The sequence below is a fragment of the Lithobates pipiens genome, unplaced genomic scaffold (assembly GCF_037356315.1).
Source record: "Lithobates pipiens isolate NorthernLeopardFrog02 unplaced genomic scaffold, aLitPip1_a1.2 Scaffold_13, whole genome shotgun sequence".
Classification (NCBI taxonomy): Eukaryota; Metazoa; Chordata; class Amphibia; order Anura; family Ranidae; genus Lithobates; species Lithobates pipiens.
Window position 1 is genome coordinate 422,406,021 of NW_027507718.1, and position 20,469 is coordinate 422,426,489.

At 41.2% G+C, this 20,469-nt stretch overlaps 1 protein-coding gene across 1 annotated transcript in view; it reads left to right on the forward strand.

The window, feature by feature from the left end:
* RFC1 (replication factor C subunit 1) overlaps positions 1-20,469 on the forward strand; it is a 131,441-nt gene that overhangs the window by 21,244 nt on the left and 89,728 nt on the right. The window contains exon 4 of the mRNA XM_077477628.1: positions 6,755-6,874. Within this exon, the coding sequence (XP_077333754.1) occupies positions 6,755-6,874 (120 nt within the window). The remainder of the gene's footprint in view (positions 1-6,754; positions 6,875-20,469) is intronic.

Sequence of the window (20,469 nt, forward strand, 5' to 3'; positions counted from 1 at the left end):
ATAATCTCTAATCCTCATTAAATTAATAGGTACGATGACTGGCGGGTGTGGAGAGGCGACTCGGTGTACATCTTGCGGCATGTATGCGTTCCTTGATCATCTGATCGAGGGTGAATACTGCTGTGCAAAATGTAAGCACATTGTTTCCCTGGAAGCCCAGGTTCTGAATCTGGGGAAGCAACTGTCAGCACTGAGAGGCCCCTCCACCCTAAATGAGAACCAGGATAGTACACAGCAGGTGCCGGCAGGGGCCAGCACAGAGGTGGGTGGAGACGAGGAGGTGCAGGCAGTAGCAGAGAGTAGATGGGTGACAGTCAGGAAGGGTAGAGGGGCAAGTGCCAGGGAGGCCGATCCAGGGCTGGAGCATCCCAATAAGTACGCTCCATTGAGTGACATTGGTGATCCCAGTCAGGGACCAGCACTGCTGGAGCTGAGGGATTCTCCTAGCTGCCAGGAGAAGAACTCCTCCAGTGAGAGTGGGGGGGGAGAGAAGGGAAAGGAAAGACAGATTCTGGTGGTAGGGGACTCAATTCTTAGGAGGACAGAGAGGCCAATCTGTAACAACAACCTGAAGTGCCGAACTGTATGTTGTCTGCCGGGCGCTCGGGTTCGGCACATCACGGATCTGGTGGACAGATTACTGAGAGGGGCTGGGGAAGACCCAGCTGTCATGGTGCACGTTGGCACCAATGACAAAGTCAGAGGCAGATGGAGTGTCCTAAAGAATGATTTTAGGGACTTGGGAGCTAAGTTGAGGAAAAGGACCTCCAAGGTAGTATTCTCAGGAATACTACCAGTACATCGAGCCACACCAGAAAGGAAGAGGGAGATTAGGGAAGTAAACAAGTGGCTCAAAAGCTGGTGTAGTAAGGAGGGGTTTGGGTTCCTGGAGGACTGGGACGACTTCTCAGTCGACAACCGGTACTATAGAAGGGATGGACTGCACCTAAATGAGGAGGGTGCAGATCAGCTGGGATTGAGGATGGCCAAAAAGTTAGAGGGTTTTTTAAACTAGGTGATGGGGGGGTGGGTTCAGAGACAGAGATAGTCAGCGTGGAGCATATTCCAGAGGGTAATATTAGGGGCATTAGTGGTGGGGTAACCGAAGCACATAAACCCAAGGTAAATATAGTAGCAAGTCCTAGTTGTAATCTTGGAACACCCAAGAGGATAGTGTGTGACCGGTCAAAATATATTAATACATTAAAATGTTTGTTTGCCAATGCCAGAAGTCTGCCAAGCAAAATAGGCGAGTTGGAAGCTCTGGTGCATCAGGAGAGCTATGATGTAATCGGTATTGCTGAAACTTGGCTTCATTCCTCACATGACTGGGCTATTAATATTCCTGGCTATGCACTCTTTCGGAAAGACAGAGTAAAAAGGAAAGGTGGAGGGGTCTGTCTGTATGTGAGAAATAATCTCAAAGCAAGTGAGAAAGAGGACCTGGTGGGCGGAGAGTGTGATGAGTCTGAGGCATTATGGGTAGAACTGCATACAGATGCGCGTAGTTCAAAGTTAATCATTGGAGTTTGTTATAGACCACCCAATGTTAATGAGGAGGTGGAGACTCAGCTCCTTGCACAGATAGAAAGGGCTGCAAGGGCTGGGACAGTGATAATAATGGGGGATTTTAACTACCCAGAAATTGACTGGGGTAATGGCACTGCTGGGACAGTTAAAGGGCAAAAATTTGTAAACCTATTACAGGACAATTTTATGGTACAGTTTATTGAGGCCCCAACTAGGAATGATGCTCTGTTGGACCTGGTAATCTCAAACCATGCAGAACGTATTACTAATGTTCAGATAAAGGAACATCTGGGTAGCAGTGACCATAACATGATTTCATTTGATGTTAGCTGTAAGCAAAAATCACATACGGGAAAGATAAAAACACTTAATTTCAAGAGAGCAAATTTTCCAAGGATGAGGGCTGCTCTCCAGGACTTAGACTGGGAGAGATTATTGGCACCAATGGGCACAGAACAGAAATGGGAATTCTTCAAAAAGCTTGTTTGTGATCTCACGGCAAAGTATATTCCCATGGGCAATAAGTTTAAAAGGTTAAAAATAAAGCCGATGTGGCTCACGGCCAAAGTTAAAAAAGCTATAATACTATAAAAAAAGAGCTTTCAAAAAATATAAAAATGAAGGAACACTAGTGTCATTTAAATGTTACAAGGAATTTAACAGAATATGTAAAAAGGAAATCAAGGATGCAAAAATTCAAAATGAAAGACAAATTGCAAAAGACAGTAGGACAAACCCCAAAAAATTCTTCAAATATATTAATAGTAAAAAGGTTAAGTCTGAGCATGTAGGCCCTTTGCAAAATAATCTGGAGTGGGTGACTGGGGACAAAGAGAAGGCTAACTTATTAAATACTTTCTTCAGCTCTGTGTATACAAAGGAGCATGGGGGAGCTCATGTCCACAATGGGGGTGGTACTGACGCAGCCCCTAATCCACAATGGCTCATAAGTGATATGGTCCAGAAATATTTGGACAGAATAAAGGTGGAGAAAGCACCTGGACCTGATGGCATCCACCCACGGATCCTAAAAGAATTGAGCTCTGTAATTTCAAAGCCATTGTATCTAATTTTTAGAGACTCATTAATGACAGGAATAGTGCCACTGGATTGGCGCAGGGCCAATGTGGTGCCTATATTTAAAAAGGGAACAAAGTCTTTACCAAGTAATTATAGACCCGTTAGTTTAACTTCTATAGTTGGGAAGATACTGGAGGGATTAATAAAAGACCACATAGATGAGTTCTTGCAGGAAAAAAATATTTTGAGCAACAGACAGCACGGATTCATGAAAGACAGAAGTTGTCAGACAAACCTGATTTCTTTTTATGAGGTGGTAAGTAAAACCTTGGACAGAGGGGTGGCGGTGGACGTGATATATTTGGATTTTGCAAAAGCATTCGATACTGTTCCGCACACACGGCTCATGTGTAAGGTAAAGTCTACAGGTTTGGAAACATCAGTTTGTAGATGGATAGAAAACTGGCTAAAAGACAGAATTCAGAGAGTCGTGGTTAATGATTCTTACTCTGAATGGTCTAAGGTTATGAGTGGTGTACCCCAAGGTTCAGTGCTGGGACCCTTACTTTTTAATATCTTTATAAATGATATTGGGTCTGGGATCAAGAGTAACATTTCCGTCTTTGCAGATGACACCAAGCTATGTGGTGCAATAACGTCCTTACAGGATGTCACCAATTTACAAGCAGACCTCAATGCTCTGTCTAATTGGGCGACTATGTGGCAGATGAGGTTTAATGTTGAGAAATGTAAGGTTATGCACTTGGGGGCTAAGAATATGCATGCATCATACACGCTAGGAGGAGTACAACTGGGGGAATCCATAGTGGAGAAGAATCTGGGGGTTTTGGTAGATCATAAGCTCAATAATAGCATGCAATGCCAAGCTGCGGTTTCCAAAGCGAGCAAAGTCCTTTCCTGTATTAAGAGAGGTATGTACTCCAGAGAGAGAGATATCATTTTGCCCCTGTTCAAATCATTAGTAAGACCTCATCTGGAATATGCCGTTCAGTTTTGGGCACCAGTTCTCAAAAAGGATATCGGGGAACTGGAGAAAGTGCAGAGAAGGGCAACCAAACTGATAAGAGGCATGGAGCAACTCAGCTATGAGGAAAGATTAGAGGAACTGAATTTATTCACTCTTGATAAGAGGAGATTAAGGGGGGATTTGATCAACATGTACAAATATATAAAGGGTCCATATAGGGAACTTGGTGTCGAGTTATTCACTTTAAAGTCAACAAAGAGGACAAGGGGGCACTCTTTACGTCTAGAGGAGAAGAGATTTCATCTCCAAATACGGAAAGGTTTCTTCACAGTAAGAGCTGTGAAAATGTGGAATAGACTCCCTGCAGAGGTGGTTATGGCCAGCTCAGTGGATTGCTTTAAGAAAGGCCTGGATTATTTCCTAAGTGTACGTAATATAACTGGGTACTAAAATTTATAGGTAAAGTTGATCCGGGGAAAATCCGATTGCCTCTCGGGGGATCAGGAAGGAATTGTTTCCCCTGCTTTAGCAAATTGGATCATGCTCTGCTGGGGTTTTTTTGCCTTCCTCTGGATCAACTGTGGGTATAGAATTGGGTATATGGGCTGGTATATGTATGTGTGTGTGTGTGTGTGTATATATATATATATATATATATATATATATGTGTGTGTATGTATAGTATATTTTATTTTATTTTATTTTTTTTGGTTGAACTGGATGGACTTGTGTCTTTTTTCAACCTGACTAACTATGTAACTTCTATTGTGTTCTGTGTGTCTTTGCACATTATGACTACTACAGGCATTTTCTGTCAGGGACGTTCAGAGGTGTTTTCTGGAGAAATTTAGGAGCTGAAACGTCAGTCTCTCCTGAACGTCAGGTTTCAACGTGTTTTTTTTTTTTGTTAAAAAAAAAAAAAAAGTGTGTTACTGAACATCAGTTCCTGGCTTTTGCAGAGGGGCGTGTAGTGCAAAAAACACCTATAAACAAAATGCTCTTAAACTCTCATAGACTCGCCTAAACTTTGTACAATATGCTTTCAATTTGTGTCTTTTATGCCACGTTTTTAAGCTTAAAATGTTGATTTTTTTCTGCTCCTAGTGTGCACAGAGCCTGAAAGGGGCCTTTGGTGACTAGGCATATGGTTCCACTAGATTTAGGTAGGGGTATTGGAGTAAAGGGGCTGAATACAAATGCACCCCACACTTTTCAAATATTTATTTGAAAAAACAGTTAAACCATTTTATAATTTTCCTTCCCAAGTAATACATTGTACATTCTTGGTTGTAACATGACAAAATGTGGAACATTTTCAAGGGAGAATTTTTCAAAGCACTCCAGTTTGCATATTCCCTGAACTCAGAAAAAGGGGGCGGAAAGTTGAAGTTGCACTCTGTAGAGCTCAATAAGGAGAGCTCTGAGAGCTGATTGGAGGGAAGGGGCACAATTCAAAAATGTAGGATGGTGGTTTCTACATTTTTAACTCTTTGTTAGGACGGAGTGTTCAAATCTAGTTCACAGCTGCTAATTGGGAATTGCAAACATAGTAATGTTGAGCATTACTCTATCACCCCCTCCTAATCATCACAAAGCAGAGAGAGCATGTAAGAATTTTTAAGCAAGTAAAAAGGTAACCAGCATTTTTTTCTTTGTTATGGTAATGCGACAAATTAAACAAGTATAAAGTAGATGCTGTCCCAAGCTGTGTGCAAAAGTGAAAATACACTTTAAATTAAACCTGTCATTTGTCGATGTAGGGCAAAGCAGCTGGTTCACTTTTTTAGAATCCCCCTAAACCCTTACCTCCCATCTCCAGCAGTATAGACATACCTTCCTTTACTCCCCAGGTGCTCTGTTCTGCCCCTGGTAGTAAAGGCAAGTAGGCTATGAGTTTCTAGAGTAGTAGCTTAAACCGGTCCATGGATCTTCCTGTGTGACACCACTGCGTTGGCCCAGTTCTGTTGCATTGAATGAGTTGCATGCCCAGAAGTGTTGGTTATTTCCTTCAGCTCCTGGCACTAAATAGAGTGGTGGGTTGCGAATACAAGGGAAGTATATGCAAAGTATTTTGTGGGGGGATGTAAAAGTAAACCTGTTTTGGACTTGGGCAAACTAAAAGCTTCCTTTAAATAACTCCACAGATCTCCAGATAAGCTTTGATATTTTTTTTTTTTTTTTTAATGAATTCTAGGAATCGTCTAAATCCGGTGTCTCTAAACAAAGGACCAATTTATTGTCCTACACACATTAAAGCAGGGGTGTTCAAACTTTTTTCAAAGATGGCCAGATTTGATGAAGTAAACGTGTGAGGGCCGACCATTTTGCCTGACTTTCTTTTGAACCCTTAAAATTAGGTCTAGGCACTAATACACTGCCCAACAAGAATTCTCTTGCCTTTGTGGCTAGGTGTGTGTAAAGAGATGAGCTTGGGCGTGTTATTTGTTTATACCATATTTATTGGCATATAACGCCCACCTTCACATTAAGAAGGAAGTTTCAGGAAAAGAACGTATTTTAAATAAAGAACTGTGAAGCAAAATAAGGTTCAGTGCCCATCTGCAGCCTCACAATTGCCAGGAATGCAGCACCCCTCGTTGCCAGAAATGCAGACTCACCATTGCCCTCAGCGCAGCCTGATTGATGCCCGTTCATCTGCAGCCTTGGAGGGGAGTGGGACAAGTGCCAAAAGATTGCATACAGGAAAAACTGTTTTCTTGGCGGCCTCTTTAATACAAAGTTCCGTTTCCTTTGATGGACAGGATAGTTGTGGCAATGGCAGTGCAGGAGATGGACTTCCTATTACAGAAGCTACCGTGTAAACAGGAAATTCTCCTGTATGTGTGGCACTCGTCCAGCAAGCATATGGGGCCACAAAAGATATGTCCAAATAACCAAGCGGGCCGTTCAAAAAAGGGTTTGGTATTGGAGGAATAGTGCCCCATAGGTGGATTCACTGGGAGGAATAGTACCCATCAGTGGTGCCATTGGAAGGAATTGTGCCCCATCATTGGTGTAATTGGGAGGAATGGTGCCCTTTATCTAATGCTACCTAATAAAGTGCAGTCACCAGTCAAGCTCAAACAAACCTTGTGAAATGCATAGAACATGTTATAAATAATAGATTTTTTTCTTCTGATTAACATTTTGTACAGTGTTTACGTGTGTGCTCAAATGTAATCTTGTGACCTGAACGTAAAGCTTAATACTCTACAGATTCTGAAGAGGACACGCCACCACCCAAGAAGTCTAAAAGACCTCAGGAGATTTCACCACCCGTTACAAAGCCTCTGAAAGTTAAAAAGCCAGATCCCGTTCTCTATGTCTCAGATACAGGTATGTGGTTGGAATCTTCAGTAGTTTTTTCAACTTTCCATCTATTAAATCTTCTGCCCTTGTTTTAACTGTGGATGGTAAACCATTTTTTTTTCTGCCAGTAAATACCTTTATACAGCCCACTTCTTGTTTCTTGTCTGGTAATAAGCCTAGGCTTATCACATCATGCACAGCTTTCTCTCCCACTCTCGTGAGAGTTTGCCAGGGACGGAGGGGGAATAAATCGTAAGAGGACCAACGAGAGCTGCTAAGCTGGAGGTGTGTGTCTGTGTAAATTCAGGAAGTGAACAGGCAGCAGCTTCAGCTGCCCACAGTTAAAATGGCTGCAGCTATACTCGGTGGAAGGAAATTTCTGCAGCATATTTAATAAGTACAGAATCGCAGTATAATATAATAAAATAATATGCAAAGTAGTTGGAGGGAAGCTTCAGAATGGCAAAGATGTTTTTATTACAAATTATGTGAGCAGACTGCAGTTTATCTTTAATTCCTTCTTTTTTTTCAGCATTTCCAATTATTCAATTTCTTTCATTTAATGTCTTTTTTTTTTTTTTTTGTCATTTCTAATAAAGCTGCTTTTGTTAACTTATATCTTCCCTTTAATGATATATCTTTCTTAACCAAGAGGCTTTCTTCTATACTGGTATCCCATAGATGTCAGGAACTTCTGGTCTGATAAATCAATAAAAGTTGCTAAATAACTGCAGAATGAGAGCAAGTCCAAAAACGGCTTTTCTTGAACCTTGCTAGCAACTGTTTGTATTGCTTTGTGGCACAGTAGTGTGAGCAGTGTGATGGAGATAAAGGACTAAATGTGGCGTGTTTCGTGAAGAGCCTGCTTCCCTGCTCTGTATGACTAAATGTATTTTTCAGTAATAATTTTCAAATATAATTTTACTAATTCCTAGAAAGGAAAAGGACGTTTTACATACATCCAGTGGCAAAACTAGACATTCTTCCACCCGGGGCAAAGACCTAGTTCAGTTACCCAACCCCCTGACACCAGCAGGGGGTTGGTCGGGAGAGTAGGGTATGGGATGCAGCGGACTGCACTGAAACATGTCTGAAGCATTGTAACTGTTGAAATAGTAGGGCCGTGGACGGTATCGGTCAATGATGGGAAGAGGCTAGATTGTGCGTAATGGTCAGTAAAGTGCACAGCAGGGGGTGTTGGTGCGCTCTTATCTGCTTCCTCCATATCTCAGTCCATGGCTCCCTGCAGCATATACCCTTATCTAGTCCCTGCACATGCACGATCGCTACTCGGGAATAGGCTGCCTTACACGACACGAATTTCCTAGCACAGCAGCATCTGGTGCGGAGCCGGATTATTCCTCCAATCAGCACCAGTCATCGGACAACAGGACCGCGTTTCCCATCTGCTACTAGCACCGGGTCCTAGTGCCACCCAGCACCCTATAAAATCCTAGAGGCACAGCAGGGATCATGCTGAGCACTACTGACACCATTACCATGGAGGCACCCCCATCCTGGGGCCCGGGGCACATTCTGCCCTCCCTAGTTTTGGCCCTACATACATTGTCCAGTGATGTTGGACAGCCATAAATTGTGTCAAAGCTATGAGAATGCTTGGGGTTGTGTTTTTTTTTTTTTTTTTGTCAGAAGACTATCCCTGAATCCTGTGAAGGGGAAGGGAAACAGATAAAACGTAGAGTAGTTTTTATTTTGTTGTGGGGGGGGGGGGGGTTTCCTCTTGCATAGATTCTGGTGATATATTGGTGGCTTTTTTTAGGTGCCATAAACACTATTCTATCAGACGCTAACAGAAAATACTTCTTGAAGGACCTAAGACCCCTTTCATAATGGGCCTCTTTGAAAGCGCTAAAATTTGCACCTTCAAATTGCCCTGAAAGAGCCACTGCCGTGTCTCCAGGTTGAAAGCCCCGAGGGCTTTCACATTGGAGCAGTGTGCTGGCAGGGCGGTAAAAAAAAGTCCTTCACAGCTCCTGCCCATTGAAACGAGTGGGGCAGCACGGCTATATGCGGTGGTTTTAACACTTTCACGGCTGCTACGACGACAGTAAAGCAGTGTTTGTTTTTTTTTTGTTTTTTACGCCGCTCCCGCCCCAGTATGAAAGGAGCCTAACGGTAAAAGTTTATGAAATTTATCTGACGCCCATGTTTACCACAGAGCTCAATAATGTTTATTGTGAATAACCAGCTGAAGAGAGAATGGAGTTCAAAGCTGCCCTAATGACCTTTTTCCGCTGGTAGTTTCCTTAACAACTACCTGTGCCTAATTCAGGCAAGCATTTATACCAGTGAACAGTAGATAATGTAAGGAAGTTGGCATTTAAGTGGCGATTCCCTGATGTAGCATACACATAAATTTGCAAAAACATACATTTATTGAAATATACATAGAAGATACAGATCCAAATACATAAAGGGGGGCTAAAAAACATAGATTACTAGATCTATAAGATGATCACATGTGTAACAACAAAACATCAAATGGTGTAATATAAAAGCTTGTCACAGCGTAATGCCAAATGGGTGTTTGTATGGAGCTTGCCAACATGTTTCCTGGGCGCAATGGGCGCTTCCTCGGGGCTTCGTTCCATAAAGTATAACTCCCCACCTATGCTCAAAATTGTTTGGCGTGTCTGAGCTAAGGGGAGACCAAAGAAAAAAAAAACATCCAGTCAGCCACCAACATACAGGAATGGAAACCCAGCTGTATCAGGATACATGGTATTTACCCTCAAACCTGGACATGATGAGCTACTCAAAATTCAATCTGAGGTTGGACTGGGGGTGCCTTGGGGGACCCAGAAACTTATCGTTTCTGTCCCTTCCACATATCGGAGGTATTTCCATGCATTTTGCAGATTTGAGACGTTTTTAGCCTTTATTCGTGTCATTGGTGGGCAGTTGTGTATATTTAGTTACATAGTAGGCGAGTTTGAAAAAAAGACGAGTCCAACCTATATGTGTGATTTTCTGTCAGTAGTACATTGTATATCTCTGTATGTTTTGGTCGTTCAGGTGCTTATCTAATTGTTTTGAAATTATTGATGCTCTCTGCTGAAACCATTGCCTGTGGAAGAGAATTACACATCCTTACCCCTCTTACAGTAAAGAACCCTCTACGCAGTTTAAGGTTAAACCGATTTTCTTCAAATTTTAGTGAATGGCCGGGTGTCTTGTTAAATTCCCTTTTGCGGAAAAGTTTTATCCCTTATTGTGGGGTCACCAGTACGGTATTTGTACATTGAAATCATATCCCCTCTCAAGCGTGTCTTCTCCAGAGATAATAAGTTCAGTGCATGTAACCTTTCTTCATAACTAATGTCCTCCAGTCCCTTTTTATTAGTTTTGTTGCCCTTCTCTGGACCGTGTCTCCAGTTGCAGCACATCCTTCCTGAAGACTGGTGCCCAGAACTGGACAGCATACTCCAGGTGCTGCCAGACCAGAGTCTTGTAGAGTGGCAGAATTATTGTTTTACCTCTGGAGTTCATCCCCTTTTTAATGCATGCCAATATTCTATTTGCTTTGCTTGCAGCAGCTTGTTGCCCACCCCATTCATTTGTTCAGCTCTTCTTGCAAGGTTTCCACATCCTGCGGAGAAGTCATTTCCCTGCTTAGCTTAGTATCGTCGGAGATTGAGCTGTTTATCCCATCCTCCAGGTTGTTTATGAATACATTTTAAATAAGATTGGTCCCAGCACAGAACCCTGGGGGACCCCACTTTCCACCTCCGACCATTCCAAGTACTCCCCATTTATCACTACCCTCTGAACTTCCCCTTGTAGCCAGTTTTCAATCCATGTATTCACCCTGTGGTCCATGTCAACGGACCTTACTTTGTACAGTGAACGTTTATGGGGAACTGTGTGAAATGCTTTTGCAAAATCCAGATACACCACGTCTACAGGCCTTCCTTTACCTAGATGGCAACTCGCCTCCTCTGTAAAAGGTTAATAGATTAGTTTGACAAGAACGATTCCTCATGAATCTATGCTGATTACTGCTAATGATACAGCTATGAGTAAGCACTAGCCTTAGTGCGAAACGCATTAGGTGTTAGCATCTTTCGCTGTGATGTCATTTGCTGTGTCCTAAATATTATTTGAATAAAGCATCATTTTAGCATTGGAGTGCGGCCGTCCAGAGTTCTGTCATTATCCACATTATCTGCATGCTTTGGTCCCATATAACAGGGACCTATGGTTCTGGTAAACAGCCAGAGTTATTAATGGTGGCGGCATCTTCTGCACATTATAGTACTGTTTCCAAAGGGTGTATCGTTTGATTCTACACTGGATTCCTGCTGATATCTTTGTATGTTATTAATTCTTTGGTTTTTTGATGGGACATTTCATATGGACTATTCATTTTGAATATGTTTATATTAAGTGTCATTTTCACAGTATACATTTATGAATTTGCATTTATTTTATATGGTTATTTCATTAATTCATTTCCACTTATCAGGTTTTTTTATGCAATTTCACCTATGAATTTGTATCTATTTATATTTCACATTGTTTGCACTGTTAATTGTGATTGGGTTATCACTAATCAATTCTTTTGGTCACAGTTATACACGTGTATATACTCCTTTATATTTGTTAATTATTTTTTTAAATGTATTTCCCAGCTGTCCCCTGCCAGCTCGAAGACCAAGAATTGGGTGATCACATGACCACTGATCGCTCAATTCCTGGTCTGATTTGAGCAGAGAGCAGTGACCGTCAGTCATCACACTCTGAATTGCCCCTCAAGTGCTTTCTTGAGTACTGAAAGGCTGAGCCAGTGGCCCCTCAGGCACCTAAGCGGATCCTGACAATTAAAGCCAGGATCCCTGCAGAACCTGGACTGGCTCTGTGACTCACTAAAGTCTGCTGTTGGCTAAATCTGGATCACAGGAAGAGCTTTGACCATGCTTCTCTTTTGAAGAATTATCTCCAATTGGCAGTAATTAAGATCAACTGTGATCTTTCATACAGGGGTACACCAGTATTCAGAGTGGGCAGTGTCTGTGCAGTGAAGATGTCATGTACCTCATTTAGCTGTTGGCAGGGAGATTCCTTAACCAAAATGTAAGCAAAAGGGCCAGCAATGTAGTTGAGGTCATTACCCAAATATAGGCAAAGCCTTGTCACTGGTTGGACAGAGCTTGATGGAGAACTTAGACTAGTTCCCCATCAGGTCCATGTCCGTTTTAAGGGTCTGTGCACAGCAGTGGGCTGATTTGAAAGCCACTATTGGACTGACTAGCAGGTATGGATCTGCCCACTCCTGTGCCTTTCCATTTAAAAGTGGTGCGAACCTGATGGGGAACTATCAGGTCCGCGCCACTGTTGCTCTGCTCACCCCTGGTATAAAGCTCAATGTTATGGGTGCAGGAGCCACGGAGGAAGGGTGGGAGTGAGTCATTGGACACTCCTTCCCCAGTGTAGACTCGGACAGTTATATGAATTAAGTGCAAGCACTGACACATTTGGTGCTGTGCTGTGTCCTGACCCAATTAAGTGTGTCTGGCACCGTTTATGAATTCACCAGAGTATGCTGTGTACAAAGCACAGGTATATCATTAGAAATATTCATGCCCTTGCTGCAGGGTGGACTTGATTTAAATTAAGTTGATTTTTAAATCATGATTTAAATCACTAGTAAAAAGGCTTGATTTAAATCAACTCAATTTAAATCCTAATTTCTAAATAGCAATTGTCGTCTCTGTCCTGCAGCAGCTCCTTCTCTAACCCGCTGTTGATTTGACGACAGTCCCATTCAGTTTAATTGAACTGCTGGTGATGCAGCAGTGACAGAACCAGGTGAGGGACCTGGCGGCAGCAGGTGAGTGGATGCCCGCTAACAGGCACTGCCATGATGGATCTGTAATGACAGGTGCTCTTTAAATGTAAGGACTTATTCTTGCTGGTAGTTAGAATCTGTAATATTTGCAAACAAAATGAAGGTTTCCCATTTAGAATAATAAGCTGTCAGGTTAGTAAAGCCGCGATATCAGAACCGATTAAATCGTACAGTTTGTAGTGTACATAGGTTTGCAAAACGATGGGGTAAAGGAATATTCTTGAACTTTGTTTTATCGCATGGTTACTATGAAATTGTGTGCATCAATGCAGTGCATGTTATCTCCCCTTGCAGAGCTTGGATTCTTTGAGTTTACCAAAAATTTAAATATTGCACAATGTACAGCGTCATGCTATATAACCAAGCTCAATTTCATGCTGAATAAACTAAATTATTAATGCATCCTAAATGGGGAAAACTATTTTTTTTAGATTTTTTTACTCCAAAAGCATTTGTATTAAAATTTGCTAAAAATCTAATTGGATTTGTTTTTTTGGGGATTTTTTTAAAAATCTTTGATTTCTATCCAGCCTGCCTTGCTGTATATTACTAAAAAAAAAAAATTGGGATTTTACCTTGTGATCTTGTATAAAACCGATGTTTGTATGTTTTGTCCTTCAGTGCAGATACATTGCACATCTTTCTATTTTGCAGTGGCCTTGAATACTGTTTGTTTATACTGGCTGCCAGTTTCTAGTTGTTAGTCACGTTAGGGACGTGTGTGGGGTTGCCTGCTGGAGCGTTTTCAGTAGATTTTTGATATTTGTTTGAACTGTGCAGTATGGGGCTTTATGTTTGTCTTATCTGCAGCAAAGTCTTGGCCTGAGACTTCTATGTGTTTCATCATCTTTCGCACAAAATCCATTTTTTTTCTCTGTAGGCATCAATTATTTTATTGCATGTAATAATATATCTATTTTTGCTAAGCAAGGTTTTGAAACTGACTGTTTGCGCAAGGCTCCTTTTGCACTTCAGAACGCCCACACTAGTATTGCTTAATCGATGGCTACGTTGGAGTGTGTGGTCCAAAACTGGCTTCTGTTTAATAGCCAGCCACTTCCGTGATAGCCAATGGGAACCCAGAAGCTGCTTTCATACCAGAGCCAGACTTTTTCAGTTGAGTTGCTGCTATCTGCAACTTCAGTATGCCAAAAGACAATGGTACACGTCCAATGCTGGCTGATATTACCACTTGCAATTCTTCAGTGAACACATCTTTGTGTTTTTTTTTTTCTGATCCTTCAAACTGGCCGTCAATTGCTTGATCACTTGCAGATCAGACGCTCGGATGAGCCATTGCTCGTTGAGTAACATGCAGCATTGTCATCCACAAGAAACATCAGTTATCCTACAAATAGTAACTTGCTTCCAGAAATCTGTATATTAGGACAAGGCCAAAAAATATGTAATAGTGTTTCGATTTCCTGGTTTCACCATCCACACAAGGGCACAGATGGATTTTATGCAGGACAGCGGGGGTCTTATTCTTACTTGTCCGTAATTTTGTATCCATTTTTTTGTGATCTAAGCGAAAAGAGTGGAAATTTGGAAAAAAACAATATTTTCTTCTTTTCTATTTCTAATAAAATCGAATTTTGGCATAAATTTAAGCCAAAATTTATTCTGCTACATGTTTTTGGTAAAATTAAATTCTGTTAAGTGTATAATTGGTTTGTGTGATCACGGACAGATGTAAGCAAATGATCATGTACAGATGTGCGCAGGTGATCACGGACGTGTGCAGATAATCATTGGGACATGTGAATTTAGTGGGACATGTGGGGGACAGGTGTTTTTATTATTTGGGGTGTGTGTGTGTGTTTACACTAGGTTGGTGATCAGTGAGTAAAAAGCTGTAAAAAAAAAAAAAAAAAAAAAGCTCATACTCATCTCACTGATCACCAGCTGGCTGCAGCAATCCCCCTCTCCTCTCCTCACCGACAACTTCTGTGTGAGGAGAGCCGAATGCCTAGCAACCGGCTGTGTTTTCATCACATAACGGCTGTGATTGGATGTGGCCGTCATGTTATCAGGAGGGCCAATCACAGGGCCCTCCTGCCAATCGGAGATGCGCTGTATCTGGGTGACACAAGTGCATCGGGATCTCGCCACTGCGTGGGCACGTGCGAGATTCCCCCTCCTTCTGAGAGACATTCCTGAACGTCCACTCAGACAGAGAGAGCGCCCGCCCCATCGTTTATGTACATTGGCTGGATGGGAAGTAGTTAAAGCAACCTGACAAAGGGTTTTAACTATTTGACCCCTTTTTAACTTGCTTTAATCAGCCCAGTTTAACATATAAAACTATAACATAAAATTCTCACCAAGGACCCGATGCTGGATTTTAAGGGTGAATTGCATGTGCTAGTAGAGGAAGGTAAGGCTAGGGGTATACTGCATAAGAAGGAGGCAGCCTATTTGGATCCCCTGTTTTGCAGGACTCCTATAATATACTGTCTACCTAAGATCCATAAAGAAAGTGCCAACCCACCAGGTAGGCCTATCGTAAATGGAATATATTCTTTTTCCTCTAGCGTTGGACAGTATATAGAATTCCTTCTTGCAGCCATTCGTTTTTAAAAGTGATGCATTCCTTAAAGATACTAAACGCATCATACAGGTTCTTGAATCAATCAGTTGTACATCATCCAGTATTTTGGTCACCGCCGATGTCGGCTCTTTGTACGCTATAATTGGACATGAGGACGCATTGTCCTCTGTACAGTGTGCTTTTACGTCCTCTGATCTTCCAAGGAAACATAAAAAGTTCCTCCTGAGTTGCCTTTGTTTATCCAGAAACTATTTCTAGTTTGATCGACAATACTATTTGTGGACAAGAGGGGTGACAATGGGGGCATGTTTTGCTCCCAGTGGGACATAAACAAATTGGCTGTGTTTGTCTTCAATAATTTCCCCCCTGATCTTGTCTGCTATAGGAGGTTTATCTCATTCTTGTCTGGAAAGGGGATTGTTGCAGTCTTGATAAATTCATTCAAACTTTGAATGACAACTCCAAAAATATACAGCTTACTTGGAATGTCAGTATGGAACATATTGTCTTTCTTGATCTTGAGAGCTCTAAAAATGGTGACCATTTTCGTTTGTGCAATCACTTTAAGCCAACTGATCGGAATTCCTATATCCCTCTGGGGAGTTGCCACCATGGGTCATGGCTGTGTAACATCCCCAGAGGCCAATTCATCAGGCTTAGGCAGAATTCCACGTGTGAAGAAGATTGTCTCAATATCAGGTTCTTGCCTCCTAGGTTTCACCAATGAGAATGAGTATGAGAAATCTGCCCTGGATAGTGAAATAGAGCGGGTGTGTAGTATGGATAGTGACACATTGGTCTCCAATCAGATTAGGGAAAGTAATACTAATGTCTCAAACTTCTACTATACCCAACGGAAAGCACTATATTGTTCTATTATTCTATGTACGAATTTGACAGAGTCTATGGTCAGGACATAGGGGCTCTCATGCCAGTAGTACACACCTGTCTCCAGCAATCCTGCCATCCGGTGGACCAGCATATATACCCTTGTGAAGGGACTGCTTGTGTGACCTGACTGACACATTCATGGGTCCACAGTTTGTGGTGAGCGGTTAGGATTCGCTGTTGGAGGCTGTCACTTTGCTTGATCACACTGTCACCCATAGGACCACCGTTTATGGACACTTGATGGTGCTTTTTCATATCATGGACTTTTATATTTTTTGATTTAATTGTTCTGTTTGTCTATGTGCTGCACTGCTTTTATTATATTGATTTCTGGGATTTGATACTTTGGCCCTCAGTGTTTAGCTGCTGTTTCATGTTAGTTTTTTTTGCGCTGATTGATTTATTTGCATCTATTTAACTCTCTCCTTTTTCCCTGCAACTGTTATTTGTTTTTACCATTGATAAAACATTAAAAAATTACCAAAATTGAAAAATAAAAACCCTATATTTAACTTGTAAATAACTTGGGGAAGTGAGGTGGGCCAGGTAAATTTGCAATTCTCATGTATCCGATAGAGGAGATAGGAACTCAAGATTCGGTTTAGGGCAGTGGTCCCCAAACTGCAGCCCACATGCTGGATGTGGCTCTTTGCTTACCCTTATCTGGCCCCTGAGGCACCATCCCATCCACTAACACCAATGATGGGGCACTCTTCCTTCCACTGACATAAGTGATAGGGCTCAATTCCTCCCACAGACGCCAATAATGGGTCACCATTCCTCCCACTACTAAAACCTATGATGGGACATTGTTTACCCTAACTGACCCCAGGGGGTGTTCTAATCTCACTGGCCCCCCTAAAGCCTGAATGACAGGTAAGTCTCTGCTTAGAAAGTGTGGAGACCCCTGGTTTAGGGTTTTGGATTTTGTTTTGTTGACCTGAAGGTTTGACATAGTTGCTAAAGCCAAGTGGGTGCTGAATAAGTTTGCTAAAGTAACGAGGTGGGAGAAGACTTGCAGAAGGAGGTAATCGGTGAATGTCATGATTTTATGGTGGGGAATACAACTTCAATACCTTGCACAATCTGTCCTTATGTAGTGGACCCTAGAATGGGTGCTTGGGTATGCAGAGAACTGAAGTCTGTTTTTGCCCCTTTTAGTAAAGACCTGCTGTACCTTCTGTTTGGCAGGGTTTCATTTTCAAAGGGGAAGCTTTAGCTTTTCATTATATAATGTATATTTTAGGGTCTATATTAAAGCAGTAAATTGATAAACCACCAAAAAATGTTTAGTGAAATCACATCATTTAAAACCTAAGACTTGGAAGATTCACCTGCAGAGCATGTTTTCTAAAGTTTAGATTTTCTGCTTTATAAAAATGCCCCCTGATCCCTCTACAGAGGTGCAGTGTTAGCTGTAGCTAAAACAGTATCTTATGTAGATCATTGTTGCGATGGTGTCTGGTACAAATGGTTACTTGACTTTGTGTGCTGTAGGGAGAATTCCTTTTTAGCTTTGTTTGCCTCTTTGTTCACATTGAACATTTTAAGTTTCTGTCTACATTTTCCATTGTTTCTGGTGGATGTGTATTTACTTTGAGTTGCAGTGCTTGAAGAATTATTTGTCTAACACATAGCTTACACTTTACTGCAGCTTTTAAATGGTTCAGTATTGATATTATTTTGTTTGTGATGGAGTGTTCTTGTTTGCAGAAGTCCACCCTTGATTTTGTGATCTGTATCGGGCATCTAGAACATCACCTAGGTTTTCTTGCTCTCTTCTGGGCCTTATCAGCTGTTTAAAAAATATGAATACATTAAAAAAATTGATGGATCACACAAAATGGTGAAACTGCAACAACTTTTTTTTTTTTTGGGTTTGAATTTTAAACTTTATTGCTGTTACAAGTGGGCTATGTGATGACATGATGATAATATAGAGAATGACATCTCTAGGTGCGCAGCAGTAGACTGAGAACAAGTCTCTGATGTCCTCCTGAGCAGTTCTGGATTTGCTGTACTGAATAAAGCTTGATAAAGGAATATTTCTTGACCCTTCCCAATTGGTCAACCTAAAGGTATTTTAAGTGGTTCCCAGGAGAAACCTGTTTGAAAGGGTTTAGAAGGCTTTACATCTGCTTGGGTCCCTTCTACATTGATCTGCTTAGCTGGCAGAACCCATTCAAAACACATTTACAGTTGCTATTGCAGCCTTGAGCTTGTTTAACCCTTAGATTGCCAAGGACATGTAGGACGTGACACACAATTTCCTGTGTGACTTTGATCCAACTTTACACTCTATGGCTCAAAGTCGCATCAAAGTAGTGCAGGCAGGTTTTTAAAGTTGCTGCCACTTTAATTCGCATTGATTTGAACAGGTGTCATTGAAAAGAATGAGCTGCAACTTGTCGTGTGTGTTGTGTGTGTGTGTGTGTGTGTGTATGTGTGTGTGTGTGTGTGTGTATGTATATATATATATATATATATATATATATATATATATATATATATATATATATATATATATATATATATATATATATATATAATGTGTGTGTATATGTTATATATATATATATATATATAATATATATATATATATTATATATATATATATATATGTATGTGTGTGTATATATATATATATATATATATATATATATATATATATATATATATATATATATATATATATATATATATATATATATATATATATATATATAATTTTTTTTTTTTTTTTTTTCCTGAACTTGTCCTTTAAGCACCTGAAGGTTTGTAATATATATGCTTTTTTAATATTTAAAAACCATAGCAGTTTACAAGTAACTATTGAGTGTGTGTTTTTTGAACAGTTTAAAAAAAGTTGAGGCACCAGAAAAAAAATTGTGTAATTACCATAAATCTGTCTAAAATTGGGTCATGTAATCCAACTGTTCTGTTTCAGAAGATGGAGCCTGGAAGAAGGAATTGCAGATGTCAAGTTGGTAAATGAATGTAGTTCAATGACTCTGCAAAACACCTAGGCCATGGCACAAGATAGTTCTTTGCTGTCAGTCCACTTTTAGAAGTGGAGGCAAAGGTGGAAAGGTACTGATGTCACTGGAGGGCTCTACTATTAGTGAAGCAGAAATGGTAGCAGACGTTCACTTTAATATGGTGCCTGATTTGAGGCATACTGACTTCAAAGCAATAATAAAAAAGGTATGACACATTGATTAGGGGCTAGCATTGCTACACACGAAGAATAAAAATTGCATTGACTTCCACTTTAACAATAAACAACGTGAGTGTCCTTGGCTTTGAATGTCACCAGAATACACGTCATTTGTATACTCTGAAAGTGGTCACACCTTTAATCTGAAGAACAAGGTCATTTTATAGTGATAAACCTTGGCAAAGTTAAACCACTTTCCTTGCTTGCATTGTGTTTAGTTACAGTCCAGCCGTCTGTATTCCCAGTATACAGTTCAGAGTTTATCAAAACCTAGATATTGCTAAATAACAGTGAAGCACTGGTCAAGGTTGTCCACTGGTGGATGGGGGGTGGGGGGTGCTACTCCTCTGATAGGAGTGCAAGGTTATGTTAACATAACCACAGGTCAGGGTTACTAGCTAAATGATATTGATTGTGCTCTGTCTTCATCCAGTGTCTGCTGTGTTTTGAAGACGGTCCTAATAGTTATAAGGTGGGCCGTAGGTGTGAGTGGTTGAACATACACTATTGGTCTAATTGCCCTCAGAGCCACAATTTGTTTTGTGCACTCCATTAAAAAGCAATTCTACGACTTGGGCTGCTCTAACTTTTCCATATATTTAAAGCCAAATTCAGCTGCACTTTGTGGGGAAGTGGTGGTTTCATTGTAGAGGTTTGAGACACTTACACTGCCATCAGCAAAGTTTATCCTCCCTGCCAGTTTGAGAGCTCAGGTGCTGACTCAGCAAGATGTGTGTTTTTAGATATCTACATAGAGATCTCCATTTCCACACAGAGGGCAGGTGTCCTTCTCTACAGCATGCTGGCAGGGGACAGGACTTTGTTTGGTCTGTAACTGATTTTCGGTTCTCCGTCAACTCAGAGTAGGGAGCGGTAACTGTCAGTCACTGGTCTCTTCTCTGCTCCTCCAGAGCTCACTGGAGCACCAAGAGAGTGGGATTGGAGGCATCAGGCTCTCAGCAGACTTGTGAAAAGCTGAGCTAGTTTCCAATCGGGCATCTGGGTGGATCACGATATTGGGGTGTTTGTACTGTTCTGGCATTTTCGCCCTCAAGAAATGAGGCTGCTCATTTTGTGGACTGATGAACCCGAAT